The sequence below is a fragment of the Hippoglossus hippoglossus genome, chromosome 21 (genome assembly GCF_009819705.1).
Source record: "Hippoglossus hippoglossus isolate fHipHip1 chromosome 21, fHipHip1.pri, whole genome shotgun sequence".
In the NCBI taxonomy this organism is placed as follows: domain Eukaryota; kingdom Metazoa; phylum Chordata; class Actinopteri; order Pleuronectiformes; family Pleuronectidae; genus Hippoglossus; species Hippoglossus hippoglossus.
Genome location: NC_047171.1, coordinates 7,644,193 through 7,666,238, shown reverse-complemented (window position 1 = coordinate 7,666,238; position 22,046 = coordinate 7,644,193). Strand labels below are relative to the sequence as shown.

Below are 22,046 nucleotides of genomic sequence, written 5' to 3'. Positions count from 1 at the left end.
AACTCGCCATCCAGTCAAGGTTAATGAATAGAACTGATGACTTTTGAAGACAAAACAACAAGTGCAGTTAACTTTGCCTTTATGAACATGCTACAAAAGCAAACTACATCTGGGCTTTGATGGTGAGGTTTATGGTTTACGGATGGATGGTCTTTATAAGTGACCAGTCCAGGTTGTACCCACATGTCGCCCAATGGCAGCTGGGCTTGGCTCCAGCCCCTCCCTGGGAAATGGATGGATGGATGGAAGGTTTTTATAAGTCTATTGCTGTCTCATAAGTTTTACAACTGTCTCCTTTAGCATTGTTTTGGCTGTTTGTTTAAGCCGTGCTTTTAGCACCACCAACAGGTGAAAACTTTTTACACACCCTGTGAATTAGCTCAACATTTACTTGATATGTTGTCATATTTTTTCCCAGATATTCATGGTTTCCAGAGGATGAACCTCCCCTCACCTTGATGATCCCTTTAACTTATCCCTTCATCATTAGGTAGGGACATGTTGAATGTGTTCATCCCTGAGCCGTTAAACTAGCATCATCATCATGAACATCATTCGGCTCAGACCACCACTGTGTCGAAGTACAGCCTAACAAGGTGCATGGCTGTAGACTGTTGTTAGAAATGACCTTTATGTACAGCATTATTGTGGGTGGGCGGGCAGGTGAGTGGGTGAGGGACGAGGTGGCGTGCGGCTGCCGGAGGGAGGCGTGGAGGAGCCTCAGGAGAGGGGCGCCAGGCGAGGTGATTAGCACAGCTGTCACCGGTGAACTAATCACTGCCTCTCTCTTGCGGCCAGATGCCCCCCCCCCCCCGTCCTCATCCTTATTATATCATTTAGTTAGCTATAGTGAATGCACTATGCCAGAGTGTCCTCGCTAAGATAGGACTGTGTGTGTGTGTCTGAGTTAGTCAAACCAGATTTCTGCTTCAGCAGCTTCGAGAGGGATTTGATTCCAAAGATGTGAATCTCAGTAGAAAAACGCATTTATCCTCACTGATTTCTTGTCTTCTGGTTTCTAGGTAATATTTTCCTAATTATTCGAAGGCCGACACTCTGGGATCTGAGAGCGTGAAGCAACGGAGGAGCACGTTGAGGAATGGATCGATAAGTACATGCTCATGTGCTCAATAAAAGGACTTTGACGTTCAGCCTGGCTTGAACTCAGTCAATACAGGACGGAAAAACAGGTCAAATAAGGTGAAGCATGCTACTGACCTCATACTCTGGCAACAAGTTTTTAACAAGCGGATTATTGAATTTTGGGGAAAAAAAGGTCAGATAATAGAATGCTGCAATTAGAAATGAATTTTCTTCTGGGCAGAGAAATGTAAATGTACCACACAGGAGCGAATTAAGATACAAATTCAATTACGTTCAAAAGCTGTTACCATTGCCAGTAGTTTGTATTTCAATCAAGAAAGACTTCAGTTGAGAAATGAACACATTTTAATGCTGTGCACAATAAGAGATGAAAGGGATGTGATTTAAATGAGAGTCCATTTGGCACCTCAGCCCCTTTTGATGTCATCAAGGTTGCTGGATATTGGAGGCTGGAGGTGATTAGGGAGGAGGAGGAGGAGGAGGAGGAGGGTCACAGCGAATCACTGAAATGACAGCTGACAGCAAGCGAGAGGAGCAGATTTACATTTTGACAGTAACAACGTGATTGACTGGCTGAGATCATGACAAAATCGGATTGGATTATTCTAAACACCCAACAAGAGGCAGGGAGGGTGAGAGAGAGAATTGTGAATGAATGACACGCAGAGAGAGAGTCGTCCTAAATGAATTCACACTTGGCTTCATTCGTCTAAAACAGAGCAGAACTGTGACAAACTCCCAAAACAAGGTCCGCCTGCATCCAGGGGTCCTCAGCTACCCTGACCCTTCATTGAGCTCTGTGGGAAATGTCTAAAAATAGATCTCGTTACAGCATAGACCACTATAGGCTCCTAAATTCATATCTGCCTAAACTTTCCCCGCTGGAGTATCTCTTCAGATGTGCTGTGCGGCCTAATTACAATCTAATTTGAGTTCTTGGCCTAGTTCCTGACTATCTGACATAATAACCAGTGGGAATTCTGGGTGTCACAGACAGAGCGAACGCCGTGGCATCTCCTTCATTCTCTGTTCTTGAAGTTAGACATGCAGCTTGTTTTCATGAGTATATTGTGAAAGAACAAAGTTCCACCTCCTATCTTATATAGTCTGTCTTTATCGTATATGTTTTAGGAGCAGATTACTGCAGAGCTCACATTTCTGCTGACCGGTATCCGTTTAATGAGAAAACCACATTACAGAGACTTGGAACAAATCCTGATAAATATTGTGTCTGTTTTTATTATAGTCAAAGTTACATTTTCTTTGTGCGCTGATGCAGGATCGCTCTGGTTCTGGTGCGACCATATGCAACAATAATGTGTCTTTGATATGATGGATTACGTCCTTAAATCAGTTTTTTTAGGAATAGATTTCAAAGGTGAAATGAAAAGAAAACAATTGCAACATTATACATTCAAATACATTGCACATTATTATCATGTGATTTCTCAGTGAATTGCATTTTTCTGTCACGACTGGCGTAGCTGTCCCTGTAAAGGACTTTCTGATGTCTCCTTCTATATCAAACACAGATTATAATCCAACCATAATCTGAAGGGTCACCCGATAGGGCCATAGATTTAAACAGACTGGAACCTGCGTTTACTAACAAACTCTCTGACAAGGAGGTTATGTTTTTAGCAGTATTTTATATGCAGAATTACACAAAAACTATACCACAGATTAAATCTAAACTTGGTGGAGGGATGCGTTATGGTTCAGGAAAGAACTCAACACATTTTGGTCTCGCTCTGCTTCAGGGGGTGGAGCCAAGTTTTGCTTTTCACTTTCTTTCACATTGCAATATCACTTAGGATTTTTTATTAATTTATCAGAGAATGATGTGTAAATCTTGATGAAAAATTCGGAGGAGTGATATCTATAAATGTGTGCTTTGAGGTCATATATAAGATTTGTTTTAAGCCTAAATGTCCGCTACCTACGACCACGGACCCTTGGATACACTACGTCCGCTAGCTTAGCCACTTAGGCTTAAAACATGGTGTAAATTACTTCGCTTCAAGTCGAATATGAATGTCAGGGCTTGGTGACACTTGGATGACACCAGACGAGCAGTATGGAGGCTTTTTCTGTTTCTTCTGTTGTTTAAATTACGTCTGAAGTCTTGGTCACCATTGACTTCAACTGTATTGGATTCGGCTGCTACACTGTAGTGTGGACTCAAACACTTCACCCACCACCTCCATCCGCACAGTGGGGAGTAGATGATGAGTGGATGTTCATTTCTGGGTGAACTATCCCTTTAAGCATGTTGTGTAACTGGGTGGATGGTTTTTCTTGGAGGACCTGCTCCGTGCAGAGGAAGCAGTGGGAGGGTTTCTCTCTCTCAGGCTGCACATCTCAGACCTCAGACTGTTCGTGACGCAGACTCTCTCGGCTCTGCGCGACATGTAAGTGGACAAATGTGTTTCTCTCTCCGTGTGTCTGTGGCTTCACCAGCACACACACACACACACACACACACACACAGTAAACAAACACACAGTAAACACACACACCGTAAATCTACACGTTCACCTGGAGCAAGCAGCGACATGTTCACAGCAGCCGTGGAAGGGGATGTGAAAGTGCGTGTGCGTGTGTGTGCGTGCGCGTGCGTATACAATGTAACCGCTCACACAGTAAAGATTACCAGCGGAGACGGTGAAGCTGGTTTCGCGTTGGGAGATACTGGTTGTGCAGGGATTGACTGAGACTCCCTGTGTGGAGGGACCTTGTGTGTGAACGTGACTTTGTGAGGACACACACACACACACACACACACACACACACACACACACACACACACACACACACACACACACACACACATACTGTGTTCATAGATAATCATTGTGAAGACACTGACGTGTTTTTGTGACAACATGTTTTATTGTGATCTTGTTTTATGCTTTTCTCATATGTCACATTTTTTATTTCTGTATCTTTGCTGTATGACTGTGTGATCTTCAGATTGTGTTTGTTTCTTGGTTATCTTCCATTTTTCATTTTAAACCTGAAAGATTCTTTATAATAAAGTGTATAATAAAATTATTATTAATAATAATTAATTATAAAGATTATTTTTTTGCTCAAGCCTCTAAGATGGACAAGTGCAAACCACATGTTTGCAGCTGGAGCTATGTCCCCACCTTTCATGCTCTGCTCAGGAATTCCATGTATATTATTTAGTTTTGACTCTAAAAACATGATCATAAGGGCCTTGACGGAGAGACAACTACTCATCGTGTTTTTGAAAGCACTGGAACAAAAGTCTGTTTGTGTTTTTAATCCCTGTGTTTATGTCTATTAAGCTTTACTCTATAAAATACAAAAACATTTTAGTGTACATTAGGATGGGTCCAATCTATAACATGTGAACTAAACGTGGAAAAGAAACGTGTTAAATCTGTTATTGATTGACTGAAGTTGGTTATATAACGACGTGTACGACAGTTGAAAAGTTAGACTTTAAGGTGGTGGGGAATTAATGTTCACCTGCAACAGCAACTGTGGTGGAGCTCAAATAAAACAGGAAACAAAAAGAGAAACCACAAACAAACACATTTCGTAGATTTGCATTCTGACCTTTGTTGGCCGTTGATGACAATATTTTGTTTTTGCCAGAGTACATGTGCCATGGCATCTCCACTGAAGTGTCTGGTTGACGATGATAGCAGGTACCTGAAATCCTTCCAGCTCTTTCTGGAGCGCTCCTCTGAGCATCAGTGTATGCAGGACTTCATCCACAACACGCTGCCAGACATACTCGCCAGGTATGAGTGAATTCATAACCACTTTCCACAATAGACTCGAATACATTAGACTCCTGCTGAATGTAATATGTGAGAATAGAATAGTCAATCGTATTCAAAATGAGACTCTGTACAAATACAGTATTGTTGCAGTGTTGCAGTTTAACCTCAACATTTTTGAACAAGTTTAGAAAACTTGACTTGTATAACAAGATGTATATCATCATATAACCGATGTACAGCATTACCTATCTGGAAGAATTACGTTTGAACCTTCATACAAACTACAAAATAATATCTGAGGCCTTTTATAAATGGGGTCACCCTTACATGGGTTGTCCACATGTTGGTACTGACAACTTAAGTTTTTATTTTACACAGCAAATCGAATCAATTAATGATACTAGATTAGCAGAACTCTCAAAGATTGATATTGGCCTGAAAGATCCGGTCAGAGTCTAACTGTAGTGAACACATATCTTGTGTTGCTGATATACAAGATAACATAAAGGGAGGAAACTAACTTTTAAGCGGCAGAGAGGGGAAAACTGTGAAACTACCCGAAAATTGAGACGTAAATGAAGGCAGAAAAAGCAATTAACTTCTTGAATGTGATGAACAAAAGGAACAACACCAGAGTATCTATTAAAGGAGCCATTGATACCATCGATGAGCACAAGTTTCTGCCTCATTAGCCGTTAGCTGGCAACTATCAAAAACATCCGCACTCCAAACAGAACATCTAATGAATCAAAATTCAAAGGACAAACTCACATGCGTTGCTTTCAATTTTATATGAATCAGTTTATATGCAATGATAATATTTGTATTATTACTAATGACAATATTAGGATTATAATTACAGCAGAAAACCGTCAGCAGTGTTTGAGCTCGAATCCAAAAGAGAACATGAACTGTTTCTATAGACAAAAGTTAAATAATTTCCCACACAAATGCACATGTATGAACAGGCTGAACAGTGTGTACGTGCCTGGGAGTGGGAGTTAGTCATTCACTCTCTTGTCTGACTATGTTGATATAGGTGTGTGTGTGTGTGTGTGTGTGTGTGTGTGTGTGTGGGTGTGTGTGTGTGTGTGTGTGTGTGTGTGTGTGTGTGTGTGTGTGTGTGTGTGTGTGTGTGTGTGTGTGTGTGTGTGTGTGTAAATCAGAGACAAATCTGGAGACATATGACTCACAAGTAAATTTAAAGTGTGGTTCAATGGCATCATTTAAAAATCAAGACGGCGAGTGACAGAATGCGTTGGGGCACCAATCACAGCCTCCGTGTTTGGAGGTGCTTCGGACACTAGTTCGGTGTCGGGCAGCATCGACAGTTACAAGGCCCAAAAAATGTAAACCGCATTTGGCAGCTTGCAGGAGGTGAATTTTAAGTCTTGACTTTTCTGTAGTGTTTTTTTTTCTCCTCCTCTGCTCTCTCCTCAGCGTCGGAGGTGGAAAGTCCTATCTGAATGTCATCGGAGTTGGAAGTGGAGCCGGTAAGAGCACAGGTTTTATAGGACACGTTCACTGCTGAACTTATGTTCTGTGTGACACGGTAAATAGCAGCAGTGTCCTCTGCGGCAGACAGCTGAGGTGAGGAGGCATTGTTGCATTAGCTCGCTGTAACCGCTCCTATTGCACTGCTGTCATTTATGGCCCCGGCACTAAAAAGCCTTTACCCTTATTATCACTGTCAAGGGTTTGTATGCGTCTGTCCGGCCGCCAGATTAATCTTTAACCTCGGTGCAGACGAGGCGACCTCACCAGGCTGTAGTTTTACGGCACATTGTTTCCAGAGCTCATGATACAGCAAGGTTAATTTGATCTTGAGCAAACTGACTACTGGCCCAGGAGGTGCTGTTACCCTCCCCCCTATGTCAAAGCCAATTTAATTTACCTGAGCTGTCATGTTGGTATCATAATGGAGCGCTGTTGCAGATCCTCTAATGGACTGTAAAATCTCTCCGAACGACTCCAAACTCCCCAGTAAGTCATTATTGGATCTAATCAGAAAGACTCGACATCTGTCCACGTCGGCTTCTCCGCTGAAAAAGATTCCTTCGTACGTGGCGACTTGTCAGCTTCAGTCAGACCTAGAACAAAGTCTGTGGCTGAGCGATATTAAAGAGAATATCATAGTGGTAACCTGTTCCATTGGTACGGCAGCATAAATGCAGCGTCTGCACAACTGTCAATTACTATTCCTTATGTCCTTGTCCCACTTGGACTCAAGCATCGAGTCCAAGTGGGACAGTTCTTTTTTCTTATTCGCGGAAAAAAAAAAAAGTGTGGTTTAAAAAACAACAACTTTATACCTGTAGGTGAGATTGACCTCCAGATTCTCTCTGAGCTGCGAAAGAAGCACCCAGGGGTGACTGTGGATAACGAGGTGGTGGAGCCCAGCAGCCAGCAGCTACACAACTACAAAGGTACGGCCTCTATCCACACGCACACACACACACACACACACTCTCACACTCTCACACATACCGCAAAATCATACTGCGTCTGTATATCCACATACCCCTCAAAATATGTTTCAGTATTTAATTTAACAGGGAAAAAAAGGGTGTCGTTCTACTTATTGTATTTCTTAATGGTGATTTTTTTTTTTTTCACACTCATGCATTAGTAATACAGTTATCCATGTAATAGGAGGAGGAGTTCCTTTCAAGCACCAAGACTCAAGCCCTTGTGTCAGCAAGTATTCACCCCTCTGATGTGTCTTTGATTAAAACTCTGAATCCCCAAACGGCTCCGAGTCGGCTGCAGATCCACGCACTGCTCCTGCCAGTATTCACATCATGTATTTCAAAACCCGAGCCAATGAAAGTTTCTCGATAATCTTCCGCTTCCTCGTTTTTTCATCCTTCGGGTTCATCTTTAATACACGTTCTGTTCGTTCTGTTCTATTATGTCCAACCCCCATTTTCTCAGGTTGTCTGTATTCGCAGTTTGACTTCATGGGCGGCTCACTCAGCTTCCTTACTGTTGACAGACGTCTTTGGGAAAATGTGTTCAAACGCAGGTTGTAAAACGTGTTTGAAAACTTTTGTGATTTCAAGACTTGCTCACTCTTGCCCAACTTGAAGCTGCAGCTCGCACGCAGCTGCCGTGTGTGTTTTCAAAATCGTGACTCGCTTCACCCGGTCTCATCCAGACAGTTCATCAGGTGCATATGTAACGGCCGTGTACTCTCTCTATCACGCTGTGTGATGTAACAGCCTCAAACCCTCACCCCTGTAGTCTGGTTAGAAGAAGTCATGTGAGGTCTCTAACAGCCAACTTCTTAGTAGTAAGATTCAGAATTTGCTAAGACACCGAAAGAAATGACCTCTTAACAATAAAAGCAAATTTATTCTCATAGTTTTTGCAGAGCCAGGGACAGCATACAGCAGACTGGTAACAGTATGAGGGCCAGCAGAGGGCGCTCACGTTACGAACAAACCACCAGTCCCAGTTTGAAACTATGAATACGTTATAGACAATATTAAGTATTAAATTCAGATAATGACACTTAATAGCATGTAGTGATAAGTGATGGCAAGTGGAATCATTAACTTTGCAACACATAGTATCTTAACTTTATTTTAAAATATCTTTCTTGTAATTCACCATACTTTTATCCTCACGTTTCCTTGTGCCAAAATGTAACATATATGACACAGTAAATGATTCCATGAAAAAGCTGTAGTTTGAATTGCTGCTTTGTAGGAAGACTTTTGCATATTTGCACATATAAAACTTGCAGTAGCTCACTCAAAACCTTCTGCATAAACTGTACTGGAAGATATACCATTATTTTAAACCACAATTCTAGTGTAATATTTATTTCTCAAATAATTTCCCTTACTCAGAAATGTAATGGAACCAAAAATGACACATATTCCCTCTTGTTAATGCCAATCGGTATCCATTGGTATTAATGAGGTGTGATCAGGGTCCAAAGCAGTTATCATGGCCTAAAATTAGTCAGTGTAGTAAATTCTAATTCCATGTATTCCAGTATTACCTTTATTGTATAATATAGTGAGTTTTAAATAATGATGCAGAGTTTTTCAGAGTTATATTTTACATGTTGTATTTCAGCAAAGTGTGGCTTATAGTAACGTGTCATTTGCACAAAGCAAGTTGGAATAACAACACAGATTCTGTTTCTTTTGGACGCGGTAACATTTCTGAGTGAAAACAAGGACGTGTGAATTACAGCAACTGTTTGTTCCCCGTCTGCAGTTTTAGTGTCACAGAAACCAGAGCTGGATTTCATCAAATTCGCCTGGAACAAGATGACTTCCTCTGAGTTTGAGGAGCACTGGAAAGGGAAGAAGACGACAAAGAAAGCCGACTTCATCCACATGATACAGGTCTGTGTTTTTTTTTTTTAAATGCGGCTGTTCTGTATTTTTGACACATCCAGGTCATACTCATTTGATAGTGCTGCGCAGCAATTAATCCCATTAGAACATCTGTCTGGCGCAGCGCTATAATTGGACGCTGTATGACTCTAGTCACCAGCTCATTATCTGTGGTGAAAATCGACAGATGCTGTACTACGTGAAGGATCCTGCAGCGACCATCAACTTCTTCCAGAGTCTCCTCGACAAGAATGGGAAGCTCATCATCATCCTGGTCTCTGGTAAGTGCACGGATCATCACATTTTATCCGTATGTGGTGAGTAGTGCTGCAGGCGGTCAATGTACTGAACCTCATGCTTACACAGGACATCCAGTTCAACCATGTAACTCAGTGAGACACTACTACAGCTGAAACATAGAGGAAATCGGTTTACACTTTTCAAATGGAGAAATGTTTTATTCCAATAATGATATTTTTACTTCTGTTCAAGTGGCTTTTTTATTTTGCCAAACCATCATCCATCGCTGGCAGCACAGCTCAAGAGATGTTCATGTCAATCTGTCAGTTGCTCAGCTCAACACTTTGGTCCAGACTGAAATATATCAACAACCATTGAATGGATTTTTTATGAAAGTTGGTGCAGGCAGTCAAGGTCCACAAACAATGAATCCTATTGACTCTGGTGATCTCCTGACTTTTTCTTTTAGTGCCACCAGCAGGTCAAACTTTGTATTTATTCAGTAAAATATAACATCCAGTTATTGCTAATTAGCAACTGTGTTTTTTAAATTAAATTTCATAAAAAACATTGCAGTAGGAGATACAATGGCTTTGAGCAGTGAGAATGATTTTGTGCTCATCGCACTTCTTTTAAAAAAGAAAGAAAAGAAAACATTGGGTCCATCCGATCCTGAGAAGCCATCAAGGTGAATTTCATCTTCTGATCAAGGAGCTGCAAAATCATCCCAACTGCTACCAAGTCTATTTAACAATGTCAGTGGTTCAGTTTGAGACGCTACCAGCAACTCTGGGTCCGCACACTGAAAAGAAGACAAGATTATCATCCAATTGATCTTCAACAGCTCAAACAGATGCCAAAAACACAGCAAATCGAACCTGTTCCAAAAACGTATACATGACATGTAATGACCGATGAAAGTTTTGGGAGTTGGTGTGTAAACGTGATTGTCACAAAGTGAGGTCTTGTTTATTTTTAATCGTGCTACAATTTCGGACGAAGGATACGGACTTGGTGGACAAAGACCATTTAGTTTTGTTTTCATGTCTATTCCAGAGATGAGTGGTTGGGGGAAGCTGTGGAGGGCCTTCAGGCACCAGTTGAGTTACTCAGAAATCAGTCAGTGTGTGACCACTGGAGACATCAGAAGCCTCCTGGACGCCAAGGGAGTGAGCTACCAGAACTACGAGCTGCCGTCTCAAATGGATATCACCGAGTGTTTCACTGAAGGGGATGAGAAGGGGGAGCTGCTGCTGGACTTTCTCACCGAGGTGCTGGACTTCAGTAAGACGGCCTCGTCGGAGCTGAAAGCCGGAGTCCTGGAGTTGCTCCGACACCCAGATTGCAGCACGGAGTCCAACGGCAGAGTCATCTTCAATAACACCCTGGGAGTGATAGTCCTAGATCAGCTCTCCTAAACACACTCTGTAATGTGAACGTGAAATTTGCACTGTGATGATAACATGGTTTTAAACAGGATGATTTAAAATGACACATTTTTAACTCAATTGTAATTAACAAGCTTTTAGCATATGTGGGAAATGTCTTGGATTGTCTTGAATTTACTGCACTAAATGAAATATTTCTAGTTTAATTTGATATGTTTTCTAATAACACTTATATTTGGTTGATACAGTATTATTTATTAATTCTATATGATCTTCTACGCTTGTGCAAAATGAATATGGGCTAATTGTTTGTCTCATTATCACGATCCTCTCAAATTCACCAGCAAATGTGAAGATCAGAGCTTCAGATTCTAGCACCGTATAATTTTAATGGGAGCAGACTGTGCTGCCAACCCCATTACACAGCTGCGCTCGTCGGATCATGATATGTTGGAAATATGAAAATAAATGGAAAATTGAAAATGCCATATTTTCCATGTAGATAGAAGTCTTAATTTTAAATAAGCTGAATGCTCCTGTGAGAGTGTGTGGAGCATTCGGATATAGCTGTTGAATTTACTTGCAAAGTTAACTTGATGGGGTTTTCTATTTTCTTTATAAACTAATTCTCCTTTAAGGCTGTGGCTGAGGGGGTAGAGCGGTCGTCCACAAGGTTCAGGGTTCAATCCCACTCTTCCTCATCTGCATGCCGATGTGTCTGTGGGTGTCCCTTATAGAAACAAGTGCTGCCCAAAGACAGACCACATTACTAACTGACTACATAACTCAAATGTTATTATATTTTTAAAACAAAACATCTTTTCACTTGTATGTGTGATAAGAACGTGCTGATACAGGCTGTATATTGGTTAGATAAACAGAGCCTCAATGGCAGCACGTGCTCTTTTTGTCTGTTATCATCCAGAACAAATTATGTTCCCTGATTTAGCTGAAGTATTGGCGCCATCTTGAGGGCAGCATTGGTAACTGTGGACTGTAAAATACAGGGATGGGCGTATAATGAGTACAGATCCAGTACATATACATACATATAAAACTAATTAGCAGATCATTGACCACCGCCACTGTCAAAAATACAAAATAAATAAATGAATACATCTGCGTGATACACATACATAGACACAACTACACACCAGTCACAAATAATAATACAACAACTACTACTTTTAGTACTTCAACTACTACTTCTACCACTAATAATAAGAAGAAGCTAAATGTATTTTACAAATGTGTGGAAAATAACAAACCCTTGTCTGTATGGGATGCCTAGACTGCATGCACGTGCCCCTACACACACACACACATACATTAAATTCAAGCACACACCCATAGCTATCTGCAATAACCGGGAATTATCTGCAGCAGTTTATTGAATTGCTTTTCTAATGGTTGTGTTCGACTGCACCAAACTGAACCAGATCTGTCAGCTTCCTCTTTCTAATGTCCCTGTACGATCCTGCCTGAGCCGTGTTGCTGAGAGGTATTGTGTTATCGTCTTCAGCTCCTCTGATAGAGATCTCTCCAGAGAAGAGAGCTCTCCAGGTCGGCTCATGAATAGTTCGCTTTAGAAAAAAATGATTGCATAACGCAGTCAGCGCTCACATGGTCCGGGGAAGCTGAGTTCTGCTCCCTGGTTTGAATGCATGTAAAAGCTGGAGTATTCTAAAAAACTATGAAACCTACACTCACATTTTACGCCTCAATCCTGTTTTTTTTGGGGTGTGTGCCCACGACAATATCATATTTGATAAAAAAAAACTCAGCCACCAATCAATAGGACAATGACAAGCGTGTCACCATGGCAATGTTAGAAATAAGATTGTTTTTAGAAGTGCACCACACTTTGGGAACATCTCATATCAAGGTGGTACACTTCAGAGCTCTGAGCGTCCTCCCATGATCGATCGATCCCTCTGCCACCTTAAATTAAATCTCTGTTCCATACATTTGTCCAGAAGGTTAAAGTTATGTATTTGACCTTTGGTTCTGTGGCATGAAGGCAAGATTTAAACTTCAATTTCAAGGGCGAAAAGGAGGCATTTGGAAAAAGTCTGATATCCTCAGGTGCTTTTAAATTACATGTCTTTATTGGAAAAAAAAAAAGAATGACCTTCGTGTCACCTTCTAGCCGACTAATTATTTACTTTTATTTGAAAATGAAATGCCCATGACACTCCAGTATTTAGAGTTGAAATGAACTGGCTGTGGACTGTGGGAGGAAAACTGACACTCCCAGAGAAAAGGCTGCAGCTGCCAGTGGATTTAAAACAGCTGCTTTTGGGAGATAAGAGCTGTTGTTGCACAAGTGTTATACACTCAGTCATCCCGTTTTTAAGTATAATTTGTTTTTCATACTTCATTTGAACGACTCTCTTACCTTTCAATTTCCTATAATGCTGCAGTTCTTTGGTAAAACATGACCTGAATTGCTGTCATGAGGTCGATGGGATGTTCTCATCTGAAAGTGTTATGCAGGAAGTGTAAGTTTTGCTTTGCCAAATAACAAAAGTCAGTGTCAACGAGCACTGAATTTTAAAATGACAAAACCGAGGGAAATAAAATCCAAACTGCAGCCGGTTATGAATAAAGTTTTCATGTGATTGAAATGATTAGACCATTGGTGTGAAAACATCCTTAATAATCCTAAAATACTGCAAGTTAATCTGGAATGATTTAATATGATAAAGTCAAAACTAAATGTAGTGTTCAGATTTTCTAATATAACATAATGCTTAACAAGCCCTGAAGAACAAGGCCTGCAGGTCTGCTGCAACTCTTAGTTAAATCAGTGCTGAAGACTTTCCTGTTTTCCACTACCTTTGAAGATTTCTTCTTTCCTACACTGCACTGTTACTTTCACTCTTTTATTTCTTGTTTCTTTTTATTTATTTTCAGTTCTCTTTGTGACTCTTTTCAGTTTCAGCAATAATACAATAAAAGTAATACACTATATTTTGCAATAAAAGTAATTGGCTTCATTACATTAAAGTAATCAGCTATATGACAATAAAAATAATAGGTTCTATATTACAATAAAAGTAATATGCTCTAGTACAATAAAAGTACAAGGCTATATTTGACAATACAATTAAATGGCTATATTACTCTAAAAGTAATAGCCCAAGTATTACAATAACAATAAAAAGAGTGTTTTAGTGTTTCACTATATGACATTATATAATTTCTCTGTCAACTGTGTAGAAATAACTTTCTGTTGAAATGTTGCATTCCTGTAAATGACTAATGATAAGGCAGATTTGGCAAGAGTCATGAGTCATTTGAGGGGGAAACATCGGCAGCTGCCTCAGGCAAAGTTCATCTCTCCAGGGTTATGTAAGGGGAGCTCCAGGGAAAGTGGGTCAGCCAACCTGTGGGTGGAGCCAGAGCTCTGACTGCACCTTAAAAAGAGCGGGAGAGAATCGACCCTGTGGCTTCCACAGGGTCGGTTCAAGGTAATTCTTACAAACTTTCTATGAGTGATTAAAATCAGCTCTTTAATGAAATAACAGCATCGTGCTGTTTGGGGTATGAGCTTTAGAAAGTGTGGTAACTCCGTGCTTCTCACTTCATGTCTAACCACTCTATGTGTGATGCATTGCAGGGATCAGTCATGGCTGCAGAAGCAAAGCAGACTTGTTACGAGGGCAGTGCAGTGCAAAGCTTCCAGTTCTACCTGGAACAGTCTGGAGAACACGAGGCCATTGTGCAGAGCGTCCACAGCCTCCTGCCAGCCGAATTTAAACGGTACACTCAGAGAGGTTGGAGAGCAGCACTTTGCTTTTTTTTTTATCATCTTCCTGCTATTTTTACTATGTACCCAGACGCAGCAGAGAGGCTGTGAGTGCCCTCTTTCTGTCTTTGTGCTTTTTGAAGGGATGGGGGATCATTTAGCTGCCTGACTGAGGTCTCAGCTAATTACTTCTCTCAAAAGTTAAGAGGCTGTCTGTTCAAAGGGAGTTGAAATATTCTCATTAGTAATTCATGCAGGCACAAAGCTGGTGGTTATTGCTAACCAATTGTAATTCATTTCTATTGCTCAAAAGCCTTTTTGTGTGCCTGTGCCCATTTCCCGAATCTATACAGAACCCATAGTGCAGAGGTGGGGGTGTGGCCAGGCAATTCTGTTCTCATTTTTGCATTAAATATTTTTATTTTCAAGTTTTGCATGTAGAATTTTAAAAGCACAATTTTGACTTTAGATATAATAAAGGCAAATATGTTTTGTGTGATTCTTATTAATAATGTCGTCTACCATCAATGGTTAGATCCTTGTAAATTTCTGTGTCCACCTCTTAGCAGGATTGACGAGGGCTGTCTATATTCAAATACACATAGACATATATGTGAAGTAAAATATGTAAATGAAATTATTCTTGCATTGTTACATAAATTGCATTCAAAGATGGAAATATATTCTTGCAACTGTCACACAAACATGAATACATGGTATTATTCAATAACCTACAGTGACAGATACAGCACAGGTATTATATTTATAATATTATGTGCTATTGGGTAATTAATAGTTCATATATGTTGTAATATTTTTCATTGTGTTGTTTCTTGTGTTGATGTAGAATTGGAGAAGGTAAAAGTGGTCTGGATGTTCTGGGCGTTGGAAGTGGTGGAGGTAAGTGATGAAATACAACAACCATAGCGTGTACATACACTGTATGTATGTAGTAGAGGTGAATTTAAGTGCAGCTCCTCCTGAACTGACTTTCATGCTCATCATAACGCTGCAATTAGGAGGATTTGCAGCAGCATTTGTGGGAGGACACTTGTTACTGAGTTTGTCCCGGCTCATGAGAGGTGAATGTAGGTCACAACTGTCAATGAATAAAGCACAGCGGCAGCTACAAAGTTTTCATTCATGACTAAATTGATAAGATACACACTCCTCCCTCCCACTTTGTCTCTCAATCTGTGTCACACACACACACACGTGTATTAGACACATGTAATTGACATTTCGACCTTTGTTAAGTTGTACAGTTGTTGCAGAAATGTTTGCAGTGGTCAATTCGAATCCTTTTTGAGCCTGGAGGTTTTCACATTGAAGCAGCAGTACTCTGATGCAAAATGGTTCATTCCAGGGGAGGTGGACGTCCAGATGCTTTCTCTGCTGCAGTCGACATTCCCCGCTGTTCCCATCACCGCTGACATTGTGGAGGGCAGCGCGGCTCTCACAGAAAACTTTAAAGGTATCAACAATTCAAAAACACCACAACAAGAGCTGTCGTTTTCTCTCTTCCTTTTCGCAGTAGAAGTACAGGTAGGTTCAGCTGCTTCCAAAAAAAATACTTTTGGAAGAGGGAACACACAAAAGCACAAAATGATTACCACAGGTCAAAGATCACCAAAGTTTAACTCCGCACAAAGCCATGCTGCAGGTTTGCTTCGCCACAGGAAGCGAATGTTTTCTCCGCCTCCTGGCTCGTGCTGATTGGAGGTGAACAGGGAGGTGAAGGTTCGTACGCGCATGTGAGAATAAGGAGGTTTGTTGAACAGTCTTCACACGATGTGGGAGTGGAAACGGCTCAACTTTTAGCAAGACAGTGAAGAACGCTGCCAAGAAAATACTGTAATGGTTTTGGGACACGACTCTGCCTGTCCTTAAGTGATCCAGCCATAGACTTTAACCCCATAGAACATCTATGGAGAGACCAGAAGGTGACAGTTGCTTGGGGAAATCTGACAGGAATAATTTGCCCTGATCGGGATGTGCAAGGTTTATGGAAGAAGACTGGAACCTGTAGTGCTGCCAAAGGGGCCTCTACAAAGTATTACATTTTGGGTCTAAATACTTCTTGGGTCTAACTACTTCTTCAAATGCCTAACGTGTTTTAACAGGTGTAGATTAATGGGCAAATGTGTCAATTTATAATTAAATCTACAATACAAAAAGCATGAATACAGTTTAAAGCCACTGTGTCAAATCTGATAGTGCTGTGATATCTGTTCACATCCCTGATATGTCTTTCTCTGTTCTGTCCAACCTTTAGCTTTGGTAGCAAAGACCACCAGCCTTCAGAAGGTCCAGTTTGCTTGGCACATCATGCACAGCGAGGACTATGAGAAGCAAGTGAAAGCAAAGGGAGACGTGAAAAAGTTTGACTTCATACACATGATCCAGGTATTAGGAGTTTGCTTTGTGGACATTTAGTTTACAAATGGAAAGAAGAATGTCAGTGTCTCACTTTGTGTAAGCAGCTCATGTTACTCATGTATCCTGTGTCTCTATCGTACATGCAGTGAGTGCTTTCATGTATTCAGCCTTTACTCGGAAAATAGAAACCTCTCTCCTCTGAACAGATGCTCTACTATGTGGATAGCGTCGCTGACACTATCAAGTTCTACCACAACCTTCTGAAAAACAACGGCACACTCATGATCGTCATTGAAACAGGTAAATGATTGTAATTATTGTGAAACTGTGAAATATCAATCATGCGTCTAAATTGCCAAAACTACAACCTTGTTTCTTATTGGTCCTGTTGCTTCCTGCTTCTTCCTCCTATCATGATCTTCACTGAAAAACAAAGAAACACATCCATCTTTAATTTTTGTTAGTTGTGTTATTGTCCCTAGTTTCCATCTGGAATCACTGTGTTCTTTAACCTCTCACCACCCAGCCCACGGCGGCTGGGACACCCTGTGGAAGACGTTCAAGAAGGAGCTCTGCGTCGACGCCATCACGGAGTACCGCTCGTCAGCAGAGGTGATCTCCTGCCTGAAGAGCCAGGGCCTGAAGTACGACGAGCACATCATCCACAACACCTTCGACATCACCGAGTGCTACGATCCAAACAGCACCACGGGGGCACGTATGTTGAATTTCATGACACAGACAAAGAACTTCCACCAGTCCTTCTCCCAGGAGGTCAGAGCTGGGATCCTGGACCTCCTCAGGAACAAGTGCAGCACGGTAAAAGACGGCCGGGTGATGTTCAACAGCAACACGAGCTGCATACTGGTTCATGCCTGAGTATATTCTGTTTTCCATTCAGTTAATTATGACATTTTCGCTTTCAGGATTTACTATGAGCAGTAGTTTTCAGTCTCTGCAACCAAAGTGCAACTCAAATTTCGTGATTACTGAAATGATCCATAAAAGGAATTTAATGGCTGAAACAATTGTGGCTTGAATCAATATAATAAAACCTTTTAACACATTAAGAAGTGTAGTTTCATGAAAACTCCTTTTATACTGTTTTTTTGTTGTTTGTTACACAATGTACTGATCTGCTGCTGCTGTAAGACTTTGGCCCAAGAACAATTTCCCCATGGGGACAATAAAGTATATTGGATTTGATTTGATTTGAATTCAAGTTTAATCAAAATCTTGGATAATACAGCTTAACTCTGCAGTTCCCCTCAGATCCCTCTAGGGTCTATAGAGCATTTCAGCTCACTGTTTGTTTGTTTCTGCAGCTTTACTGTTTTACCCTCATGGCTCATGTCTTCACATTTTTAAATCACAATGTTAAATAAAATAATTATCACCATAAACCACTGAAGAATCTTGTGAAACATTGATACAATCTTAAAAACTGCAAGGTAGCATTGATTTGATAGTGAAGGTAGAGTTTTCCTCCTGGACTTAACTTGAAGTTTCTGTCCGAATCCACATCGAGGGACAGCTGAACTCCACACAACCCCAAAATGGCACCATCCCATCATACATCACTTCCACTACAAGCATACAAGGTGCACTGCAGTATATAGTTTCAGATCTAAGAGCAGGACACAATATGTATGTCTTACCACACACTGTATATTTGCCATTAATTGAATTATGTAAATTCTCTAACATAAAACTGAGAAAAACAAGGTAATAAACAAAATAAATCTCTGCAAAAGTAAATCTCATCCGACAATAGTCAACATTGCAGCAACTATACTACACCAATCTTTTTTTTACGCAGAAATTACATATCAGGGGTTTGAATTGATGGAGACACTTTTTGGCAGCTGTATTTTGTTTCAAATAAAAGGTCTCACAGTAAATATTATTATTATTTAAGTAATTCATTTTACAAGTTTGGACGTGGGACAAGGGCAGGTCTGGACAGCTGAGATAAAGAAAACCTCAACAGTTATCTCATTGGAATGTGACATCTCAAAACACGTGTTTCATCAGCAAGAGTGAACAGTAATGGAAGAATAAATCATTTTGACTAGTCACTGTCCAACCAGTGGAGGTGTTTAGATTAGTATTGTATTATCATATAACATGTATTGTGTTTAAAGCAGGAATGAGGATTAATTAGTCTACATTATTATATTTTGTCCCCAGTTCTGTTTTAAGGAATTCAAAGTTTCTCCTTCAGTGTAAACGCTGATGTGTCCCAGAGTCACTTCCTGTTGCAGTCTTGCTTCCCATGTGTCACATGGTCTCCCCCAGTTCTTCACTCTTTAGCTCTTTGTCTTTGTGAGTGAGCTGAGCCTTTCTCTGCTGATTCTTCTGAGCTTTTTGTCTGAGCTCCAGTTGGAGCTGGCTCTCCGTCAAGCTCCATCCACTCTCCCCCAGAATAACTTGCACTTTTAGAGTCTCTAGTTCATCTTTGTGTGCAGACTTTATCTCACGTATTGCAGAGTATGAGGCGTCTCTGAGGCCCTGCACTGTTCTGGGACAGAAGCAAACTGGACATGTCAACATGTCTGACAAATAGAATCATACATGTAAGTTCATGGCTGAATCTCCAGTCCCACCTTTGTGCAAACCTGCAGCTATTTGTACAGTTGAATTTAGTTTAGTCTCAGGACACAACTCTTTGAATCAATATGCAATGCAATGCAATATCTAAGTGTATTCATTAAATTCTGTTTAAGTTTTGTACATATTATTCTATTAATATACACCCCCCTTACTGTTGTTCATATACAGGATCTATACAAGTGCAAATATCAGGTACTTCATTTATTTTTTGTCCTCCTGCTTAGATGTTAAACTACTTTTTCAGTACAGTGTCAATGCTGTTTTTCTCAATATGTAATACTGAATATGACCAACAAACAATATTTAATACATTAATTAAACAACCTGAAAATCTAAAACTTTAGGCAAAAAATGAATGAATACTAGGGAACAGTAGACTGGCAACTACCTCCCTGTCACGATTCTGCCTCTGTGAACATTTGAGAGATTTGTTGTGTCTGGACTTTTGATATTTGTTTTGGACTCACAGTCTGCTTGAGTTTGGACTTTGTTCTTTAAATTTGGATTTATTTGCACATTGAGTCGTTTGTTTCCTGTTTTATTTTTGAAACTGTATCCCTTGTGTGTCTCTCTTGCTTTACTTCCTGTCTTTGTCTGTTTTCCCTCCTTTGTTGATTACCTGCCTTTCTTGGATTCTGTCTTATAACCTTGTGTATTTAGTCTCTGTGTTTTCTGTGTCTTTGTTCTTTTCAGTTACTCAGTGTTCTTGCATTTTCCTGAAGTTTTCCTTGTGTGTATGTTTATTTATTCTCCCTTCATGTTTTGCACACTGCTTTTCAGACTCCCCATCTGTTCACCATACCAGTAAGTCAAGTAAGAGCATTTTGTTTGATCCCTCCTCGTCTCTTCCTGTACATGACACATCCAGGTGAGAACAAACACATTGAAGTGGGTCAACAACAAACTGAAGAGGGGTCAAGGGCAGATCTCACGTATAAGTTAGGTCTGAACCAATTTCTCCAGGACCTCCATGACATCTGACCTCATCACAACCTGAAGTCATCTGGCCATGTGGGGGCCTTCTTGACTACCAGTAAGGATACAAATATAAACATGAGCTTGTCTTAATCTATTTACCCTCTAGAGTTGCAAAATGCCAGCTATAGTCCAACAGTTATGTGTTATTGTAACCGATATGTGATATGTGACTCCTAAAATGATGTTGAGACAAAGAAATATAAATGAGTCTTTATATTTTACATTTCAACCATAAACTTTATTATCAATTACTATAAATGATAAATAAAAGGAAAACATAAATACAACCTAATAGAACTTGAATTGAGAAAACTGGTGCAGAGCCCCGTTCTGAACCTGCCTGTTTGGAATAAGCTGTTCTCTTGTCCTGGGTTAATGCTCCAGAGATACTTCAGAATTATTCCTCGTCAACAGTTCGACAACATGTTGTTACTTTCTATTGTTTGTGTGCTGGGTGTTGTGTGCAGAGCTTATTATAAACAGTCTATGTTGTGAAGTCAGAGGATTGTGTTTACCTGCTTTATCTGTAGAAAAGACTTTATAGTCTAAATGAAACTGAATTTGACAAATGAAGGTGCGCTCCAATAGTTATTTGAAAAATCATTGAAATTTAAGAGGTTGCTGCAAATTTTTGTTCCCCTTATAGATGTCCAATATAATTAGAAAGACCTACATCACCAATAAAATGAACAGACTTACCTTCCCTCTTTTGCAGTTCACTGCATTGCCAGCAGATGGCGTTACATATCCAGGTATTCAGCTGAGCCTGCTGTCTGTGCCCTGCTGCAGTGTCTCCAGCAGATGGCACACTGGCCTCACATTCACATGTAACACAACAGCCAAGAGTGAGAACACCAACTTTTATTAAACATGACCAAAAAAACACACCATGTGTCAATGTGTGGAAGAATAATTCCATGTTCCCACTCAGCAGTCACACTTCACAGTGACAGTGGCACCGAGTCGCGGCGGCACGCGCACAAAGTCACGTCAAACCGCCGAGGTCTCGTCTCAGGCCGTCCCGCAAATGTATTCTGGCTGCTCATTTAGCTCATTAGCTTTAATAGGTCAGTAATTGAAATTCATCAGAAATTCTTGTCAGTGCACTCCCCCCTGATGTCAGTGGGCTTTCAGCACCTGCTCAGGCTCCATTACCGGGGGTCCTCGCCGGGCCCTCTCCTACTCCACCGAGTGACAGAGCATTAGTCACCGAGATAATCAACCTCAAGACATTGTTTGCCGCTAATGCTAATCAAGAACTATTTACCTCGCATGCCAGTTGGTGGCTTATCGAAAGGAGAAGTTCTCTCCGCGAGATAAATGTGATGAAATGTTCAACGGATCGCCTCGTTTTCCAGGTGATTGATTACGCGGAGTGGTGCCGAACAGCTGGATGTTGTTATATTGTTAGCTGGATTTTGTTTTTGTGTGGTGCCGGTGGCGCACCTATTAGCTGATGACAAGCCACGTCTCTCCAGAGTGC

At 40.7% G+C, this 22,046-nt stretch overlaps 3 protein-coding genes across 3 annotated transcripts in view; all 3 read left to right on the top strand.

Moving 5' to 3' along the window:
- The window catches only part of thsd7ba (thrombospondin, type I, domain containing 7Ba), a 196,417-nt gene extending 190,482 nt beyond the window's left edge, over window positions 1-5,935 (top strand). Inside the window, exon 32 of the transcript XR_004612496.1 lies at window positions 5,902-5,935. The gene's annotated coding sequence lies outside the window, so the exon portion shown is untranslated. The remainder of the gene's footprint in view (window positions 1-5,901) is intronic.
- Window positions 3,424-11,329, top strand: LOC117754829 (histamine N-methyltransferase-like). The gene is made up of 7 exons (XM_034574129.1): window positions 3,424-3,515; window positions 4,732-4,880; window positions 6,303-6,355; window positions 7,181-7,288; window positions 9,093-9,223; window positions 9,402-9,495; window positions 10,511-11,329. Exons 2-7 carry the CDS (start codon window positions 4,744-4,746, stop codon window positions 10,870-10,872), a joined length of 885 nt encoding a protein of 294 aa, XP_034430020.1. The 5' UTR covers window positions 3,424-3,515; window positions 4,732-4,743; the 3' UTR covers window positions 10,873-11,329.
- Window positions 11,330-14,166: 2,837 nt separating this feature from the next.
- On the top strand, window positions 14,167-18,042 carry LOC117754830 (histamine N-methyltransferase A-like). Its single transcript, XM_034574130.1, has 7 exons — window positions 14,167-14,315; window positions 14,465-14,607; window positions 15,441-15,493; window positions 15,960-16,067; window positions 16,869-16,999; window positions 17,179-17,272; window positions 17,499-18,042. The coding sequence occupies exons 2-7, from the start codon at window positions 14,474-14,476 to the stop codon at window positions 17,849-17,851; spliced, it is 873 nt and encodes a 290-aa protein (XP_034430021.1). The 5' UTR covers window positions 14,167-14,315; window positions 14,465-14,473; the 3' UTR covers window positions 17,852-18,042.
- The last annotated feature ends 4,004 nt before the right edge of the window (window positions 18,043-22,046 follow it).